Source organism: Arvicola amphibius, chromosome 2 (assembly GCF_903992535.2).
Source record: "Arvicola amphibius chromosome 2, mArvAmp1.2, whole genome shotgun sequence".
NCBI lineage: Eukaryota > Metazoa > Chordata > Mammalia > Rodentia > Cricetidae > Arvicola > Arvicola amphibius.
Window position 1 is genome coordinate 32,478,879 of NC_052048.2, and position 20,908 is coordinate 32,499,786.

Consider the following 20,908-nt stretch of genomic DNA (forward strand, 5'->3'; position numbering starts at 1 on the left):
ATGAAGTTCCTGTGCTTTGTCTCTGGCATATACTGCTTCCCTTCTGCCTTTGGCTATGAGCTGAAGCAAAGGTCCTGAGGAGACACTGCTGACATACTCTTGGACTTTCCAGCCACCAGACCATAAGCCAAAATAAGCTTCTTTACCAGTTACGTCTCAGATGTTCTGTTTTAACAACAAAAAATGGACTTCACTCTTGTCTTCAGTTTTGCTTCTCCCAGTATCAGTTACCTGTTAGGTGTGGTCTTAAAATATAAGCTGGACAGTCAGAATTGAAAATTCTTGACTTTTAAATTGTGTGCCATTTGCAGTAGCATGGTGAAACCTCAAACCATTGTTTCCTGTCCTTCCTGGGACATGAGTCATCTTTTTGTCTGGCATACCTGTGTTCCTTGTGCTACCCTCCAGTCACGTACTTATCAGACCTCCTGTGTGGTATTACAGGCTGGCACTCACTTTACTGTTATTTTACTTAAGAATGTCCCATTTACAAGAGGATATGCTAAAAAGAAGCTACAAGGGACCTAAGAAAAGAAAAGGGAGCATGCAAGTTGAAGGAGACTGCTATTTGAAGCTGTGGAGGAGTAAGGTCCATGCTAGTTTTGCTGTTGTCCTGCATGACAAACTGGCCGTGGGGGAGTAGACAAGAGCTCATTCATATTCCACATCTACTGGGGGTCTTGGAATATGCATGCACATGATAAGGGGCTCCTCTACTAGCATTTATTATTTTAATTTTTGTTTCTTTTTAAAAAATACTTTTTATTTAATCTTTTGTTTTTGTTTTTGAAGACAACAGTCCTGCAGACCAGGTTGATCTGGAACTCCTGGGATCCACCTGCCTCTGCCTCCCAAGTCAAGTGCTAGGACTAGAGGCATTCACAACTACTGCCTGTCTCTTTTTATTTAATCTTTGACAATATCATATGTACATATATTTTGGTCCTACCCTCCAACTCCTCATTACTTTTTTTATTGATATTTATTGAGCTCTACATTTTTCTCTGCTTTCCTCCCTGCCTCTCCCCTCCCCCTTTCAACCCTTCCCCAAGGTCCCCATGCTCTCAATTTACTCAGGAGATCTTGTCTTTTTTTACTTTCTATTTCCCATGTAGATTAGATCTATGTAAGTCTCTCTTAGTGTCCTCATTGTTGTCTAAGTTCTCTGGGGTTGTGGTTTGTAGGCTGGTTTTCTTTGCTTTATGTTTAAAAACTACTTGTGAGTGAGTACATTTGATAATTGTCTTTCTGTGTCTGGGTTACCTCACTCAAAATGTTTTCTAGCTCCATCCATTTTCCTGCAAAGTTCAAGATGTTATTTTTTTCTGCTGTGTAGTACTCCATTGTGTAAATGTACCACATTTTTCTTATCCATTCTTTGATCGAGGGCCATTTAGGTTGTTTCCAGGTTCTGGCTATGACAAACAATGCTGCTATGAACATAGTTGAGCACATGTCCTTGTGGCACAATTGAGCATCCTTTGGATATATACCCAAAAGTGGTGTTACTGGGTCTTGAGGAAGGTTGTTTCCTAATTTTCTGAGAAATTGCCACACTGACATACAAAGTGATTGTACCAGCCTGCATTCCCATCATCAGTGCAGAAGTGTTCCCTTTTCCCCACAACCTGTCAAGCATAAGTTGTCATCAATGTTTTGTATCTTGGCCATTCTTACAGTTGTAAGATGGAATCTCAGAGTTGTTTTGATTTGCATTTCTCTGCTGCCAAAGGATGTTGAACATTTCCTTAAGTGTCTTTCAGCCATTTTAGATTCCTCTGTCTAGGTCTGTACTCCATTTTTTTTATTGGATTATGTGTTCTTTTGATGACTAATTTCTTGAGTTCTTTGTATATTTTGGAGATCAGACCTCTGTCTGATGTGGGGTTAGTGAAGATCTTTTCCCATTCTGTAGGCTGTCATTTTGTCTTGTTGACTGTGTCCTTTGCTTTACAGAAGCTTTTCAGTTTCAGGAGGTCCCATTTATTGATTGTTTCTCTCAGTGTCTGTGCTGCTGGGGTTATATTTAGGAAGTGGCTCCCTGTGGCAGTACGTCAAGTGTACTTCCCACTTTCTCTTCTATGAGTTTTAGTGTGGCTGGCTTTATGTTGAGGTCTTTGACCCATTTGGACTTGAGTTTTGTGCATGGTGATAGATGTGGGTCTATTTTCATTCTTCTACATGTTGATATCCAGTTATGCCAGCACCACTTGTTAAATATGCTTTTTTTCCATTTGATACTTTTTGCTTCCTTGTCAAAAATCAGGTGTTCGAAGATGTGTGAATTGATATCTAGGTCTTTTATTTGGTTCTTATGCCAATACCAGGCTGTTTTCAGTACTGTAGCTCTGTAGTAGAGTTTGAAGTCAGGGATTGTGAGGCCTCCAGAAGTTCTTTTATTGTACAGGATTGTTTAGGCTATTCTGGGTTTTTTGCTTTTCCATATGAAGTTGAGTACTGTTCTTTCGAGGTCTTTGAAGAATTTTGCTGGGATTTTGATGGGCATTGCACTGAGTCTGTTTATTACTTTTTATAATCAAGTATAACCAGTTGTTGCTTAGATAATGTCTCCTCTGTTTGTCACTTAATGAACATTTGGGTTTTTTCCCCTTTTGGCTATTTGGAATAATGCTGCTATGGACATTCTAATGGTCTAAGGTTATTAAAACCACTTGGGCTGGTTCCATGACTTAGCACTTCAGATGACTTGTTTTTGCAGAGGACCTGAGTTCAGTTCCCAGCACCCATAATGGTTACCTCACAATCACCTGTAAGCCCAACACCAGGGGATCTAATGCCTCTGGCCTCCACAGACACCTGTACTCACATGCATGCACCTTGCCTTCTAGATAGAAAATAAAAAGAAAATTTAAAGATCCCTTGGAAGTCCCATAGTTTTAGCTGATTAAAAAATTGTTCTGAATAGGCTTTTGGAAGGTAAAAGAATAATTTTATTAAGTTTATGTTGTTTATTGATTTTTTTCTTTTAATTGACGTTTCCAGATTTCTTGAACCTCTGTTCTGGCAGTAGGGCTACCTACCTATCTTTACTGCCACGAAGGTGCTGGAGATGTATAGCTCTCCAGTACCAGTAACTTTAGTAATGTTTCATTTTTAATGATCAGCATGCCTGTTAAAAAAAGATATACTAGGTTCAGTTAACTGTAATTTTAAAAAACAGTGGCAAAATATATGTAGAATAAAATTTGCTGGGTGTGGTAGTGCAAACCTGTAATCCCAGCACTTGGGAGGTAGAGGCAGGCAGCCAGACCAGTCTTCTACTTTGCAAGTTCCAGACCAGCCAGAATTACATAGTGACACCCTGACTTTTTTGTTAGAAAGGATTTCTCTGTGTAACATTGCTGGGCTAGGCTGGCTTTGAACTCACAGAGATCCACCTGCCTCTGTCTCCTGAGTGCTGGGATTAAAGGCCTGCGCCACCACTGCCTTTAAAAGGCATTAGATCCCCTGGTGTTGGGCTTACAGGTGATTGTGAGGTAACCATTATGGGTGCTGGGAACTGAACTCAGGTCCACTTGTCTTTAAAAAAAAAAGAAGTGGGGGCTGGAGAGTTGGCTCAGCGGTTAAGAGCATTGCCTGCTCTTCCAAAGGTCCTGAGTTCAATTCCCAGCAACCACATGGTGGCTCACAACCATCTGAAATGGGGTCTGGTGCCCTCTTCTAGCCTGCAGGCATACACACAGATAGAATACTGTATACATAATAAATAAAAAATATTAAAAAAATCAAATTAAAAACTTAAAATAAGAGAAGTTAGGGCTGTAGAGATGGCTCAGCAGTTAAGAACGATGGCTGATCTTCTAGAGGACCTGGGTTTGGTTCAACACCCACACTGGGTGACTTAAAACCACCTGTAACTCCAGTTCTGGGGATCTGATAACCTCTTGTGCCCTCTGCAGGCACCAGGCATGCGTACATGTTGTACAGACATACATGTAAATAAGTAAATTAAAGATACATGAAATAAAAAGTTAATCACTTTTAAAGGCTTCTTCTTCTCCTTCTCCTTCTCCTTCTCCTTCTCCTTCTTCTTCTTCTTATTCTTATTCTTATTATTATTATAGACAGGGTTTCTCTTTGAGGCAGGGTTTCTCTGTAGCTTTGGAACTAGCTCTTGTAGACCAGGCTGGCCTCGAACTCAGAGATCCACCTGCCTCTGCCTCCCAAATACTGGGATTAAAGGCGTGCACCACCACTGCCCAGCTAAAATGTTTATTATTTTATGAGAATGTATGTGTTTGTCTTTGCACCACATGAATACAAGCACTCTTAGGCCGGAAGAGAATTTTGGGTCCCCCTAGAATTGGAGTTACAAGTGGTTCAATCAAGGTCGGCTTATATTCCACTGAAAGTTCCAGGCTAGTCTAGATCCTGAGTCAAAAATCAAACCAAAATGAGATTTTTTTTTGACTTCTCTGGGTCATTTGTGTTTCCATGTAAATTTTAGGATCAGCTTGTGATTTTTCTACAAAAAAAAAAAAAAAAAAATTCACCTGAGAGTTTGTTCTAGTGTTTGATTTTTCTTTTTCTTTTTTTGCTTGTTTTTGTCACCTTGACACAAGCTAAATCTCAGAAGAAGGAGCCACATTGATAAAATGCCTCCATTAGATTGGCCTATACACTAGCCTGTGAGTCATTTTCTTAGTAATTGATTGTGGGATGACCCTGGATAGTGCCACCCCTGGGAGGTAGTCTTGGGGTGTATAACAAAGCAAGCCAGGAGGAGCAAGCCAGTAAGCAGCACTCCTTGGCATTGCTTTTTGTTCCTGTCTCAAGTTCCTGCCCTTACTTTCTGGATAATGGAATACAAGCTGTAAGATGAAATAAACTCTTTCCTCCCCAAGTTGTTTTTGGTTATGATGTTTCATTACAGCAGTAGAAACTGTAATAAATGAGTGTAATAGGGACTGATCAAATGTGGAGAGTATTGCCTCTTTAATAGCCGACCTGTGTGCTGCTTTTGATATGCATGGCCCAGCATGCTCATGAGTGTCTGTTTTAAGTTTTTTGAACCTAATGCCCAGTGTCTCAATTTCAGATCAAGTTCCAGCTTGGAGTCTTGTCAAGTCTTGTCACTAGAGGGTGAGGGAAAGGACTGTTAAGTGAACATGGCTGTTTGTCTGAAGAGGAGTGTAGACTGTGAACAGTCGGATGATCCCTGCTTCTGAGAGTGTAGTGTGGAGCTGCGGGCGGCTTCCTGCCTCCCTGCTCTCGGCCACCGGCTAGCTTATGCCCCGAAATAACATCACACAAATTGTATTCTTTTAAATACTGCCTGGCCCATTATTTTCAGCCTCTTACTCACATCTTGACTAACCCATATCTAATAATCTTTGTAACACCACGAATGGTGTCTTACCGGGAAAGATTCAGCACGTTTGACCTGGTGGCTGGCTTCATCGCATCTCTCTCCCTGAGCAGAGGCACGGCGGTCTGACTAACTTAGGAGAGGCATGGCATCTGACTGAGCCATCTACCTCACTTCCTTCTTCCTGTTCTGTCTACTCCACCCACCTATGTTCTAACCTATTAGGCCATGCAGTTTTCTTTATTAATTAACCAATGAAATCAACAGATTGATAGAAGACCCGCCTCCATCACTGAGAGGTGTAGGCCAGAGAAGCTCCAGACTGAGGCTTTATACAGTGAGGCGCCCTGTCTGGACAAAAAGGGGGTGTGGGTGGGTGGAAGCTATACAAATCTTGAAATGATCCTGTCTGCTTTGAAGCAGGAGAGAAGGTGGAGGCTAGGCACTTCTAGGCTCTTTATTTAGAGAGAGGGGGGGAGAGAGGGGGGAGGGGGGGGAGAGAGGAGGGGGAGAAGAGAGAGAGAGAGAGAGAGAGAGAGAGAGAGAGAGAGAGAGAGAGAGAGAGAGAGAGAGAGAGAGAAACTGGAAGTACAGAAGAGTGGAAATGAACAGACAGGCTTTAGATCTGGTTGCTAGAATTTTATAATTTTTAGGTTTGTTTAAAAGCCTGGGAGTGGGGCTGGAGTTTTGGCTCAGAGGTTAAGAAGTTAAAAGCACTGACTGGTCTTGCAGAGGACTGGGCTGTGGTTCTCAGTCCCTAGTTCCAGGAGCTCCAGTGCCCTCTTCTAGCCTCCCGAGGCACCAGGCACAGGGAAGGACAAGGTTATTTTATGTAAAGGACACTATTTCTGCTAGCATAGTGTTCCATTAACTTTAGCCTTTGTCTTCCTCACCTAACACAGTAGAGAGCTGTTGTACTAAAAGTGTACAACACTGCACCCAGTAACAGTACTACCTCTTTAAATTTAAATTTTTATGTTTGTTTATTTGTTGACTGGGGTTTCTGTCCCACCCTGTTCTGCAGTCGTTCAGTCCCAAAGAAATACACAGAGGTCTGCATTAATTATAAACTGATTGGCCTATTAGCTCAGGCTTCTTATTAACTCTCATAACTTATATTAGCTCATAATTCTTGTCTGTGTTAGCCATGTGGCTTGGTACCTTTTTTGGCAAGGCAGTCATATCTTGCTTGCTCTGTGTTTGGCTTCCTCTGTGTCTGGGTGACGACTGCAGACTGAAACTTCCCTCTTCCCACCTCTTGTTGCCCCACCTCTACTTCCTGCCTGGTCGCCCCGCCTATACTTATTTCCTGGCTACTGGCCAATCAGCATGTTATTAAAAATAATACAAGTGACAGGATAAAAGTCCATTGTCCCACAGCATTTATTCCTTGATTTTGCGTGAGAATGTGAATTTCTGGTTGTTTTATTACTTTTTACTCTTTGGAGTCCTGCCAAATAAACACACATGGAGACCTTTTCTTACCTGTGAACACCCAGACTTAGCTTGGCTTGTTTCTAGGCAGCTTTTCTTAACTTAAGTTTGCCCACCTATCTTTGGCTTCTGGGCTATTACCTTTCTCTATTCCTGAATACCTTTCTTTACTTCTTACTCTGTCTCTTGCTGTATAGCAAGGTGTCTGGCCCCTTCTTTTCTTTCTTTCTTTTTTTTTTTTTTTTGGCCCCTTCTTTTCTTATACCTTGATCTCTCTTGTCTCCCAATTCCTTTTTCTTCTATTTATTCTCTCTGCCTGCCAGCACTTCCTTTCTTCTGCTTTGCTATTGGCCTTTTAGCTCTTTATTAGACCATCAGGTGTTTTAGACAGGCTCAATGACACAGCTTCATAGAGTTAAACAAATGCAACATAAAAGAATGCAATACTTCTTTGCATCAATAAATATTCCACAGCGTAGACGCATGTAACACATTTTAAATTAATATTCTATGGTGTGTGTGTGTGTGTGTGTGTGTGTGTGTGTGTGCGCACACACACATGCATATATATGTGCCATGGGACACGTGATGATCATAGGACAACTTGGTGCTGGTTCTTACCTTCCAACATGTAAGTCCAGCAGATCAAACTCAGGGTAGGCTTGGTGACAAGTGTCTTTACCCACTGAGCCATCTCACTCGCCCACACTATTTTTTAAATTTTTATTTATGATTATTGTGTCCCCTAAAGTCATCTTGTAAACCAGAGTGATGTGTGTCCTGTGTTTTGTGAAGTTCTGCCCTGTTGGATTATGTCACTCATATTCAGCCACTAGGAAGCTCTCAGAGCCCAGCACAGGCTTTACTGCTTCCTCTGTAAGAAAGATAGTAAGGTTAAAGGGCTGTAACCTGAAGTTCCCAGAAAACCAAAGCAAAGCAAAAAGTGTACCTGTGTGAAAGATTCTAGAAGGCTGACTTAGAACTTCTTTAATTGTGGAGAGTTAGACTGTGGCAGATCCTGAGTGAATTATCTTGGGCTACCTTTGGTCCCCTTAATAGCCATTCATTGCCCACACGTGTATTTGGCCAAACAGTTTTGGTATCAGGTAAAACCTCTGAACTGTCCTCTGAATAGATCACTAGACTCCACCCATCCCCAAATTAAGTATAGCTTGGGTGACATCTGGAGCCTGTAGCAGAGCTCCCCCTTCTTTGTATCCCCCTGCCATGTCTCCTGCCGCTGTACTTGGTAAGTGCTATGACAAATATCTTCTTTCTCCTGTAGCCACCTCCATGGTGAGGCATGTCATTTTGGACTGCTGCCACTCATTTTTGGCTCAGAATTCTTTTTCATTCCTTTTGAGGAGAGCTGTGTTTGCGTCAGCAGGGCCAAAGGTGTACAGGAACTTATTATGTGGGTTATTTGCTCTTTCTCTTTTTCCTTAGAAGAAAAGAAAAAACCTCTTGTGTAGGTAAGCATTGCTAGTGGTAGTTTGATGTTTCCAGACTCAGGTTGTTAGGGGTTTCTGTGCGGACACACATGTGTCATCCAGGAATTCCCCTCCTCTGGCCTACTGGGGATTTCCTTTGCTTTCTTTCCTGTATTCGATGTCCTGTTCATTTTCTCTTTTGACTTCTGTTAATAATGAGGTCCTTCAGAAAGGGACCATGGACAGTAAAAGTAAAACTTATGTAATCATGAATGTTAGAGAAACCTTTCTCAGCTGCTGCTGGTGGTAGTCTTTAATCCCAGCATTTAGGAGGTAGAAGCAGGTAAATCTCTGTGAGTTTGAGCTTTACTGAACTTTGTGTTAGGATGGGGAAGCTCTATGTTCTGTGAGTCTGGTTACTGAGCTGGGGAGGAGACTGCTGGTTTTTGCAGTATTCATTGGGTTAATGTCCCCTTCAGAATGGCCCTGATTGCCCAGTGTCTGGATTTGTCCAGTCTAGAGACCTGCTGCTAGTGTACCATCACCAAGAGTCTAGGCCTAAGTCCTGGGCCTGCTGAATTAGGGCCTGATCTGTCTTTGTAGTCCATGCTGGTCTAGAATCAGGGCTCTCTCTACATGCCTCCACCTATGGCCTGTGTTTTGAGACAGGGTCTTATTATGTTAGCTCAGGCTGGCCTTGAACTCTTCATCTTCCTGCTTTGTCTCTGGAGTGCTGAGCATATATAGGCCTGTCTGTACTACCACCTGACCTCATGTGTTCTTTTTCTTTTTCTGGCATTCATTCATTCATTTATTCACTCATTCATTTTAGCTGATTTTGTATCACAGGTATCCTTGAATTCCCTCTGTAGCTGAGGATGCTTTGATCCTCCTGCCTTACCTTCCAAGAATGGAATTACAGGCCTGTGCCACCATGCTCTGCTCTGGACAAGGCTTCTTATTATGGGGTTCAGGGATTCTTTGGGATTTAGGTTTTTGAATGAGTTTGTTCTTTCTTTGATTTTTTTAAATGTATACAGTGTTTTCCTGCACATGTATCTATACCACATTTGTGCTTGGAACCCCTGGAACTAGAATTGCATGTGGTTATGAACTGCTGTATGGGTCGATGGGAACAGAATCTGGGTCCTCTGCAAAGAACCACAAATACTCTTCACTGAGCCATTTCTAGTTCTGTTTTTTTTTTTGTTTTTTGTTTTGTTTTGTTTTTTTGAGACAGGGTTTCTCTGCAGCTTTAGAGCCTGTCCTGGAGCTAGCTCTTGTAGACCAGGCTGGTCTCGAACTCACAGAGATCCGCCTGCTTCTGCCTCCCGAGTGTAGTTCTGTTTTTAAAAAGACTTGTATAAATATGAAGTAGTCTCAAATTTGATACTAGAAAATAGGCCTGGGATTCTTAGGAAGGTTAAGAGCTGGGATGTGGCCTGATGGTAGAGTGCTTTCCTAATGCATTGGAAGCCCTGAATCCAGAGTGTGCTGAGTGGGTGGAAGGAAAGAAAAGTTACACCCACTAGTGTTGGTTATCTTCATCAGTCTGTGTCTTTATCCTCTGTAAACTTGAGAAGCATTTGCTATTCTGAGAAAGATGAAGTAGCACATTCCTCATTTTTTGTATTAACCCTCCCCCAGATGACAAAAAGAAGTAGATGTCTAGTGACTAGTCAGTTAAACAATCTGAAAACTTAGTGTAAGAATCACTGGGAGCCCAGGTTTAAGATGTAAGAAAGAGTCTTTATAGCTTTTCGTTTACCCAGTTTTTAGTGAGATTTGTACATGAGGTTACTCTGTTCCTCCATCTCACTTGTCCTCTCTTTTCCAGGCTTTATTTTTCTGTTCTAGGCTTTTTTCTTTTGCACCCTTTGTCCAGTGTTAGCCTGGGGTGATTGTCCATGTGGTAGTTGTGCCATTAGCCTTTCCTGCTGCATCTGTACAAAGTAGATGGTATGTTTCTTCCTGCAAACCCTGAGCTACTTTGCCATCTAGTGTCCTGTACAACCTGAACTTTTTCCTCTTTTGGGGCAGCTACATATTTAATTGGAGAAAGGAGAAGACATAATGTTCTTTGAAGTGTGAGAAGGTAAGGTCAGAAGTCACAAGAGAATTCAACTCCAGTAATGGCCAAAAGGGAAGATTCGTAGATAATTTTATTGTCCTAGTAATTTGTGCTTCAGATGGCAGCAGACTAAAGTACCTCACAGCATGGGAATTGAACTGGGGTCCTGTACAAGAGCCATCTCTTCTACCCAATATTTGTTTTTTTTTTTAAGTGGAATTTGTGTGTGATTATATTTTATAACAGTTTTCTTATAAATTTTAATACTTAATATGTTATGGATTTAGAATCACTACTGTTTAATTAGATTTTCTTTTCTTTTTGCTCTTTTTTTTTTGAGACGGGGTCTCTGCAGAGCCCTGGCTGTCCTGGAACTCCTACGTAGATCAGGCTGGCCTACTTAAAGAGATTTGCCTGCCTATGCCGTCCTGTGCTGGGATTAAAGGCAAACACTACCATGCCTGGCTTTATTAGTTTTTAGTTTATTTAGCATCAGTTGACAGTTGACTTTGGTTGATTCAAAATGATCAAGGAATTGTAGTTAACTGTGATATGATTGGTGAGTAAGCCCCTTCCACTTTAAAATCAAATCACAAATAAGGTCATATGTTAACTAACAGTTATTGTGAGAAGAATGACAGTTCAGTATAACATAGCAATGGAATGCCTGAAAGCTCATAGACTTACACAAAGCTTTGGATTGAATGCCTTTGTGGTACAGGCACTGCTCCAAGTAGTAGGGTATGCTAGTGAGCTCTGCTTGCAGAGCAGACGTTAGTACACAATCTATACTATAAGCATCACTCTAAGAGTTAATCATGTTTGTTTGCTGGGGGAAGGAAACAGGCAATTTTGGCTGGAATGTCAGGTAAAATTCTTTAGAAGGCAGCCTTGGTGGAGACAGGTAGTGAAAAAGGCCATCTTGTCTGTTTCTGGGGTTTTCAACCTTCTCGGTGAAGGGGATAAGTTCTGAGGTATGAGTAGTGCAGGCATGTTCTGGTGAGGTTTTTTGTTTTGTTTTTAAAACAAGGTTTCACTATGTAGCCCTGGCTGTCCAGGAATGGCCTCACACAGAGATCTGCCTGCATCTACTTCCTAAGTGCTGGGATTGCTGCCATGTTCTGAAGCCTGGTTAATAAGTTTAGGGAATATCATTTCTTTTCTGTTTTTTTTTTCTTTTCTTTTTTCTTTGTTTTTTTTTTGTTTTTTGTTTTTTTTTTTTTTTTGAGACAGTTTTTCAGTTATAGCTTTGGATCCTGTCCTGGCACTTGCTCTGTAGACCAGGCTGGCCTTGAACTCACATGGATCTGCCTGCCTCTGCCTCCCAAGTGCTGGGATTAAAGGCGAGTGCCATCACTGCTTGGTGGGAATATCATTTCTATTTAGTATTTAACTGTGAGGGTTAAGGCAGATAATAGGAATGGGGTGAGTGTGTGTGTGTGTGTGTGTGTGTGTGCGCGCGCGCGCGCGCGTGCGCGCGCGCTCATGCAGGTGTGTGCATGCATATATGTGTTCATGCATGCTTTGTACACTGCCTCACGATAGAGGCTCCTGGTGAATACTAGCTGTTGCTAGATAGACAAAACAAGTTTCTGACTTAAGGCTTGAAGGGAGATTTCTCTGTTAACCTCATAGTTTTCTCGAGAAGAACCATTTACTCTGCCTGCTTGCTGACTGTAAGCTAGTGTGTAGGCATTAGTCCTGTGCCTGACTAAACTAAAATCTAAAAACCATCGGATTGTGTTGGGTTAAATGACTGATTTTCAGCTTTGGTTCTGCACCCAAACTGAACCCTGAATGTTATAATGGAAAATTCATGGACTTCGTAAATAGATATGGAATCTGGTCATTTTACCCATATCCTAGGAGTTTTTTTTGGGGGGGGGGGCAGCTGGATGATTTCTCTGATTTAAAGAGAAGGAAGAAATGATTAAAAACCTTACACAAATTGAGTGAGATTTTATGCATAAAAATAAATATATATATGGTATCTATAATGCATCTTGGGAATTAAGTTTGCTGCTCCTCTATTGGAGGCAGGATCCCCCACCCTAGTACATAATTCTCATAGTCTAAAATATATTGCTCATAGGCAGAGGTGATAACTCAGCATACTCACGTATTGTAATAAAAGGAGAGAAATACAGATGAAAAAGTAGGGACTAGAAGCCAGACAATCCTGGCTTATGTTCTAGGTTGGCTTTGATTTTTGGTTTTTTTTTCTCTAATTTTATGGAAATATACCACTGTACACATTTTTCCTGATTAACTTGCTCACAGATTATGAAAATCCATACACCATAGTTTTTATAACTTTTATTTATGTTGTATTCCTGAGTTAAGTATTTTCTTCTAGAATTATAATTATTTGTCTTTCAGGTTTAAGTATTTTTTAAACTGCATCAATGGAGCACATACAGGGAGCTTGGAAGACGATCAGCAATGGTTTTGGACTCAAAGATGCGGTGTTTGATGGCTCCAGCTGCATCTCCCCTACAATTGTTCAGCAGTTTGGCTATCAGCGCCGGGCCTCAGATGATGGCAAACTCACGGATTCTTCTAAGACAAGCAACACTATCCGAGTTTTCTTGCCGAATAAGCAGAGGACGGTGGTATGTGACCCTAGAAAATGTAGCTCTTCCCCCTGTGGAAAGTGGGCTGTGTTGTCTGTCCAGTTTATAGATGGGAATCTCCTTGTCACTTGGGGTCTCTATTATTTAATTTTTCTCCCAAGTGCAGATTTATTTTATTAAATCACTGTTCTGTTCACATTCCCTACTCTGACCTAACATTGCTCGCAAAGGCTTGTTTTCTGCATCCTTATTTTAGGGAGAGGAAGAGGGGATATTTCTGATAGGAGGTCAGCCAGAGCTTTCTTCGTTTTCTTCTAATAGTCCCCTCTCAGGTTTTGCTAGTAAATTCCTTCATCATTATTTATTTTATGTCTGTGGGTGTTTGTACTTGAGTATATCAGTGTGCTGTGTGTATGCAGTGCCAGAAAAGGGCGTTGGTACTGGCAACACAACCTGGGTCCTTTGCAAGAGCAAGTGCTCTTGACCACTGCACCACCTTTCCAGCACCTTTTCATACTTCTTTTGTGAACTGAAGGAGCCTTCATTTGTGATGCTGGATCTTATGTGGTGTCCCCTCCCCCAAACTGATGGCAAAACTCATAAGACAACTAAAGTATTATTTTGTTTCCTCCCCTAAAAACAAAAAATTTCAAAATGGCTATCAAAATAAATCTGGGCCTGGCAATTCAGGACTGTTACTTTGGTTCTTGGGAGGTTGAGGTAGGATGATCTTCAGTTTAAGGTTTATGTGGGTTACTGAGTGTTTTCAGGGCTACCATGGACAACTTAGTGAGATTCAAAATAAAAAGTAAAAAGTTAAAAAAAAAAAAAAAAGGAAGGCTGCTAAGTAGCTTCCCTAAGAGTAGGGAAAAAGTGTTTGTGCTGGTTGCCTATGCTGGTTGGTGCTTCTCCATTCAGACTGGTTCTTGAACCTAAGACTCTTTCTCCACTTTCTTTTCTACTCTGCACTCCAGATTCACAGATCAGGTGTTTCGGAATTAGTAGTGCCAGTATTACACCACAGACCTTCTAGCTTGTGCCACCTTCTCTGGACCCAGAACTGGGAATCTGAAGTTTATTCTTGTCTAAGAGTTTCCCGCCAGGACAGGGCCCTGTTGGCTAGGTCACATGGAGCCTCCTGCTTTCCTCAGCCTGTAAGAACCTGGAACTGTGGCCTTTGTTCTTCCTGACTGAAGGCGCCCTTTTTCTCTCCCGTGTCACACTATCTGTTGTACAATATTCCAATTCTCCTAATCCCTTCCCCCTTTAGGGCTTATCGGGGCTGGCTGTAGCTGTGAGCTCATAACTAACAAAGTTCTTCTGAACATATCAGTCTGTCATGTTTCTGCCAACTTTCAGTAATTTCTAATTGCCAACAGCTTTTTCAGCTTTTTCTTTTCTTTTTTTTTTAGGAGAAAAAAGAAAATCTTCACTAGTTAGTATTGCTTTAACTAGAAACTTAGCACATTGGTTGTGTAGTTGGTCTTTCTTTTCCTTTCTTTCTTTCTTTCTTTCTTTCTTTCTTTCTTTCTTTCTTTCTTTCTTTCTCTCTCTCTCTCTCTCTCCCTCCCTCCCTCCCTCCCTCCCTCCCTCCCTTCCTTCCTTCCTTCCTTCCTTCCTTCCTTCTTCTCTTTGGGGGCCTACCACCCAACTCCCAAGTAAATACTTGGAGACTTATTCTTGCTTATAAACCCCAGCCTTAGCTTGGCTTGTTTCTAGTTAGTTTTTCTAACTTAAGTTAAATTATCCTTTTTCTTTCTTTGACTTTTGCCTCTGGGCTTTTTACCTTTCTTTATACTATATGCCTTTCTTACTCCATGGCTGACCCATGGCACCCTCCTCTCCTTTTTTCACTTCTAGCTCTTCTTTCCCCTCCTATTTATTCTTTCTACCTGTCAGCTCCATCTATCCCTCTCTCCTGCCTCACTATTGGCCATTCAGCTTTTTATTAGAGCAGTAAGTGTTTTACACAGGCACAGTAACACTGCTTTACAGAGTTAAACAAATACAACATAGAAGAATGCAACACATCTTTGCATCATTAAGCAAATAATCCACAGCATAAATGAATGTAATATATCTTATATTAATATTCCACAACATGGTTGTTTCCCACAGATGGTTGCAAAAATAAGTTCCTCTCTTGTCTTTTGTTAGTTGCATCATCTAGACAAGTTACCTAGTATTTGAGCCTCTCTAACTTTTCCAGCCCAAGGAACATACTTTTAAGAGTAGCTGACTCATTAGTATAGCTAATAGTATTTCTGAGTTTCTTATTCATCTGGTAGTCCTTGGCAGCCTTTGTTGGAGCCTAGCAGGTGGATGGGAGTTTGACATCTCCTGCAGCTTATGAAAAGCTTATAAAGGATGTTAGTTTCTTCTATTTCTTTGGCAAATATGGACCACCTTTCTCTGGGAAACCAGTGGTGGAAGGTGTCTTTTGGCAGGCAGCACCCTCAGGCAGCCAGCACTCTTCACATCCTAGGGTGGTTCCACACTTGGAAGCCAGGATTTCTCTCCATACAACTCAGTGAGATATCATTTAACTACTTACAGTGTGCATCCCTGGGGGTAGGAGAAACAGATGGAGGATGTTTCTGCCTGAAATGATTTTAGAAGAATAATTAGTAGTCTTTAAATGTTCCTTGTCATTTTGTTTTCTAAAAATGCACATCTCTCTGGCTGCTGCCACTGCTTCTCATTGTTACTGGACAGGTGAGTGACCAGAGCTGAGAACTGCTGCCCTTACAACCACCTGACAGACAGGCATAAACACGGGTTCCTGGGCTGTATCCCAGGGTTCCGGAAGCAGACTCCTTGGATGTGTTGGTACTGGAGGCTAGGGAATCTATTTCACAACCCCCTTGGCTGCTCCCATGTCTGCATGTGAGAATGTTAGTGGAGTAGAAGACCATTAAAGAGCCGTCTAGCTCTCAGAACCTGTGACTTCTAGTAGAGGTAATAAAATAACCTCACATCACTTTACAGTCTTGAAAGCCATGCTTGCAGCATAGGTGCAGGTCATGAGTCTGTCAGTGTGTGAGTTTAGCACTCCTTGCTGTTTTCTCCCCTCATGTCTTTATAGCTCAGATCTCTAGTGCAGGCATGTCTGCCTTGTTTTGCTGGACATTAGTAAGATGCTATAAGGGTAAGTATCTGTGAAAGTAGAGAGACAATAACAGTTCTGCTATGTTCATTACCTGGCTTGCCCTTAGCTGATCATAGCAGTTCTGTATGTCTGTTTCCACCCACACCTTTTCATTTGTTTTGATACAAATCTCAGATAACATGTGTCTGAACTAGTTTGGTATGTGCAAGAAACTGTATTTCTTTAGACAGGGTCTAACACTGCAGTCCATGCTGAGCTTAAACTCAAAATAACCATCTGCTACAGTCTCTTGAATATTGGAAATAGATACCAGCCACCATGCCAGCTATAAGGAACCTAAAAGATGTTAATGGTATTTATTTTTAAATAGGCAACAAGATTTATAAGGACTGGGTGACCTCTGCCCCTGTCTAGCTCCCCAGTTCTTCCCCTTCGTATTCCTGTGATAAAATTCATTAACCTGGAGAATCAGCTGGACTCATCCACAGCCAAGGAGGAACTCTTACAGCTTGGAAAAACTTTTTTGCTTTCCTCTGACATAATCGATCATTTAGGAGAATTTCCTCCCTGACTTCTGTTACACCTGGATTATCTGTTGTAGTTCTCCTTATTAGACTATCTGTACTCTTCAAAGACTGGTGACTGGCCAGCTAAATCCCTGTTAGTGGTCGGCAAGATAAAAATAAGCCATGTGAAAAACTTAAACATGAGTTGTCATTGTTTAGGTTTTGTCTCGCTCCTCCTACTAGTTTTGTCTTTACTTGGTGTTCAGATGTGGTGGTCTGTTTTGAGGTCAGACATCCTTGCCTTGCTTCTTAAGACAGCGCTATCTGAAATCAGCTAGAAAAGAATGGCCAAGGAGGGCTGAGATTGCTTCCGACCTGGTTATACAGTCAGCCAGGGTATGGGGCCATGCAGGCAGTTCAGAGCCACTTCAAATTGTCCTGCTCTTCTTGCTGGCTCTGCTGACTCGACCTACTTTTTTTTTTTTAAATTAATTTCCTAGGCTTTGAAGCTAAAATATCTAAACCCTTTAAGAGATTATTCAATATTTTAATGCTGTAGGTACAAGTACTTTGCGTTGTGGCTCCAAGTAGCAACAAAATTTGTCAAGTGTGGATTAGGGCACTGTGTGGGGCACGTACTGCCCAGTCTGTCTGGTGCATATTGGTATCTGTCACTACAGTCAAGCAGGAGCTCTGCTCTTCCATTTCCTGTTCATCTCACTACCTTGAAATTTGTTAGGAAGATCAGCTCTCCATTTGTTGAACATAGGCAAGATTTTATTATAGAGGGTTATCTCACATTTGTTTCCCTTCTGGTGATGCTCACGCTCATGTGTACACTTGCAAGTAAAGGTAGTTAGAGATGTTACATCCTCCTCCCCACACACAATTAAAATTTATTTTGTGTGTGTGTTGTGTCCATATGTGCATATGGTGTAGTTGTGGAGGTCAGAGGATGAGTAATTTTGAGAGTCTATCTTTTTCCACCATATTGGTCCCAGGAATGGAACTTTGGTTGTCAGGCTTGGCAACAAGTGTCTTTCCCTGCTGAGTCATCTCACTGGCCCCCAAATACCAACTCTGTTGTTAATAGCAAGACATAAATCTTTCCAAGTCATACAATGTAGTAAACATGTATTGGTTTCCCCACTTTTAAAATAGTCTTGTTCTTTGTATTGTTCTAATAAAAGTATTTTCCTCTAGTTAATGTGTCATAGACTACTGTTCCGGGGATAATAATACAGGGGATGCATTATGTGCCCCAGTCTGATGGTCTGTGTGCACTTGCTTGCATTCACTGCTGGATACCATTGCAAATAGTGCCATAAATCTATACCATTTTACAGATGGGTGTGTGTATTTCAGTGCTCATCCTTGCAAGTGGCTCCATAGCCTGTGTTGGTACTAAAAGTTATCTTTTTGCAGGTCAATGTGCGCAATGGAATGAGCTTGCACGACTGCCTTATGAAAGCTCTCAAAGTGAGAGGCCTGCAGCCGGAGTGTTGTGCAGTGTTCAGACTTCTTCAGGAACACAAAGGGTAAGAGTACAAATCAGCTAGCACCTTTTGGAACAGTAAGGATTTCATAGCCTCAAATAACTTGCTTCACAAATGCTTTGTATTAGATTCCCAGGAATTATTAGTGTATGTTTAGCGATACTTTAGTTTTTAAAGTATCAGTTCAAAAAATTTGCTGCTGAGAACTTGAAATTATTGCCTGGACATTGTCTTGCAAACTATAATACCCAGGAGATGCTAATAGCGTGCTCAGTGACGGAAGCAGAATTGTTAGAAGGCATATTTTTGAGTGAAAGAATGTTCCTAGTATTTGCCACACAGAGTGGGTACTCTGAAAATGTTTGCATTGTTTTTTATAGTTAAGCTGGAGGGATGGCTTATTGCTCTTGCAGAGAACTTAGGGACAGTTCCCAGTACTCAAATCAGGTGCTTCACAACTGATTGGAGCTCCAGTTCCAGGGGATCTGATGCCCTTTTCTGGCCTCCAGGAGCACCTTCACACGCATGGTGCATATACATGCACTCAGAGACACACCAAATATACATATTTTTTTCTTTTTAAAGAATACTATCGGCCGGGCGGTGATGGCGCAAGTCTTTAATCCCAGCACTCGGGAGGCAGAGGCAGGCGGATCTCTGAGTTCGAGGCCAGCCTGGTCTACAAGAGCTAGTTCCAGGACAGGCTCTAGAAACTACAGGGAAACCCTGTCTCGAAAAAACAAAAAACAACAACAACAAAAAAAGAATACTATCTTTGACCTGAAGAAATACTTCAGTCAGTATAGTGCTTTCCTTGCCATCTGGTTGCCAGAATTAACATAAAACCTTGGGTATAGTTGTGCCCTTGTAACCTCAGCACCTAGTGGCAGAGACAGGCAGTTAGGTCCCTGAAGCTTGCTGACCAATTTACCCTAATTGTTGAGCTCCAGATTGGTGAGAGAACTTGTCTTAAAAAACAAGGTAGATGGAACTTGAAGAAGAACATCTCAGGTGATCTTGCTACATATACCACTCACTGCAGTCCTATAGAGATGTTCTTGTCATTCATTATTTGTCAGCCAAACCTGGGGAAACCTTTGACTTTGCCCTCTTTGGGAAGCAGTGCTTCTGTTATTAACCTCCTGCTTGTTTTCTTTGTGGTTCTGAGTTCCCCAGCTGGAGAGCTTACCCTCCACCTGTCTCTTTCTCTGCTTAGTCAGCAGTTAATTTTCTGATCTTCAACACGTCATCACCTTTAGCTGGCTTTATTCCCATGTTGGTTCCCCAAGCTGATCCATAGACTTCCTTTTATGTCTAGGAAGATTCTGAGACAGGAGCTTGGTCCACTCTTCTCCAAAGCTGTGTGACTGGGAACCGATCTCACTAGCTCCTACTGCCTGTGCAGAGAGTGGGACTGCCTTCCTGGTCTTCCTTAGGACACAGCAGTACTCTAGACAGATACCATCTCCCTACCTTAAGGAACGGATTGTTGCCTGTTGGGTAACCAGAAGAGTGGCTTGTTGTTGGCTTCTGGCAGGTGATAAAGGGGTTTGAGTGATGTTATGTGTGTTACATTCCTTCTTAATTGGGAATGATCTTCCTCTACAAATGGGAGATTAACTGAACAAGACAGCTTTTCCTTAAATTGCTATGATGTCCTATCTGCTTGTTCTGGGCAAAGAAACAGCATTGTCAATTAATTTTAAAGACCATTTTATCTATAGCTTTTATTTTTATAAATTCTACAAACAACTTTGAGTTAGTAACTAATGGAAAGGGCATCTCTGTTTGCATTATGTTTATGCACATCCAGATTGAAGTGGCTGTTGAACGCTAAACTTGAGCACTGGAAGCTGGCTGGTGGTAGCACACGCCTTTTATTCCAGCACTCGGGAGGCAGAGGCAGGTGCATCTCTGAGTTCAAGGCCAGCCTGGTATACAAGAGCTAGTTCCAGGACAGGCTCCAAAGCTAAGGATAAACCCTGTCTCGGAAAACAAAAACAAACAAACAAACAAACAAAAACCAAACTGTACTATAATGACTGTACCTCACTTTATGGGATCTTGGGGTTTTAGTAGGATTTTAATATTACAGTCCCCTTAAAGACATAGTAACCCTTGTTGTGAGCTTGTTTTATATCATTGTTCAAAGGAAGCTTTGTTCTAAGAGTGTAAATTTTGGAGTCCAACAGACTTGGATTCCAGCAGGCCTGGCACTCTGTGAGCAGTGTCTCTTCAGGGCCCCAGTTGGCTTATTTTTAGGGTGGGACCAGAGCACCTGTCAGGTGTGCTTAGACAGCATGCAGTAAACAGTAGAACTGCTCTATAGCCTAAGCCTTATCTGCTGTTCCCTCATATTATGCTTTGGATGATTTTTAGTAAGAAAGCACGCTTAGATTGGAACACCGATGCCGCCTCTCTGATTGGAGAAGAACTGCAAGTGGATTTCTTGGATCATGTTCCACTCACAACTCACAACTTTGTAAGTTTCAGTGCCATCTTTCTCTGCCATTTTGGCTCTTGGCTGTGCATGGTTGACCTTTCCAAGAAGTACTAGACATGTGCCTTGTTAGTTGCTTTCAGTTCTCCCTATGTGGTCATGTATAGTGGGCAGTTTAGAGTCCATTAACAGAGGTCCCTTTGCCTTCCCTTTCTGAATTTGACAGTGTTGGAAGTATGATTCTTCACTGTGGGAGATTCTTGTGAGGCCAGGGGAGAAAGCACCTTGTTGGCTCTTGACTTGTGTTATTGTAATTCTGTACCTGCTTTCTTGTCACAGGCACGGAAAACGTTCCTAAAGCTTGCATTCTGTGACATCTGTCAAAAGTTCCTGCTAAACGGATTTCGATGTCAGACTTGTGGCTACAAGTTTCATGAGCACTGTAGCACCAAAGTACCTACTATGTGTGTGGACTGGAGTAATATCAGACAGCTTTTGTAAGGCATTTTTTTTTTATTGT

At 41.7% G+C, this 20,908-nt stretch overlaps 1 protein-coding gene across 2 annotated transcripts in view; it reads left to right on the forward strand.

Moving 5' to 3' along the window:
- The window catches only part of Raf1 (Raf-1 proto-oncogene, serine/threonine kinase), a 53,554-nt gene that overhangs the window by 17,155 nt on the left and 15,491 nt on the right, over positions 1-20,908 (forward strand). Inside the window, exons 2-5 of one of the 2 annotated variants that reach the window (XM_038320701.2) lie at positions 12,644-12,876; positions 17,878-17,990; positions 20,328-20,430; positions 20,728-20,885. In XM_038320701.2, the coding sequence (XP_038176629.1) occupies positions 12,670-12,876; positions 17,878-17,990; positions 20,328-20,430; positions 20,728-20,885 (581 nt within the window). In that variant the 5' untranslated portion in view covers positions 12,644-12,669. Of the gene's footprint in view, positions 1-12,643; positions 12,877-17,877; positions 17,991-20,327; positions 20,431-20,727; positions 20,886-20,908 lie in introns of those variants that run through there. The other variant, XM_038320702.2, reaches the window with a different exon arrangement.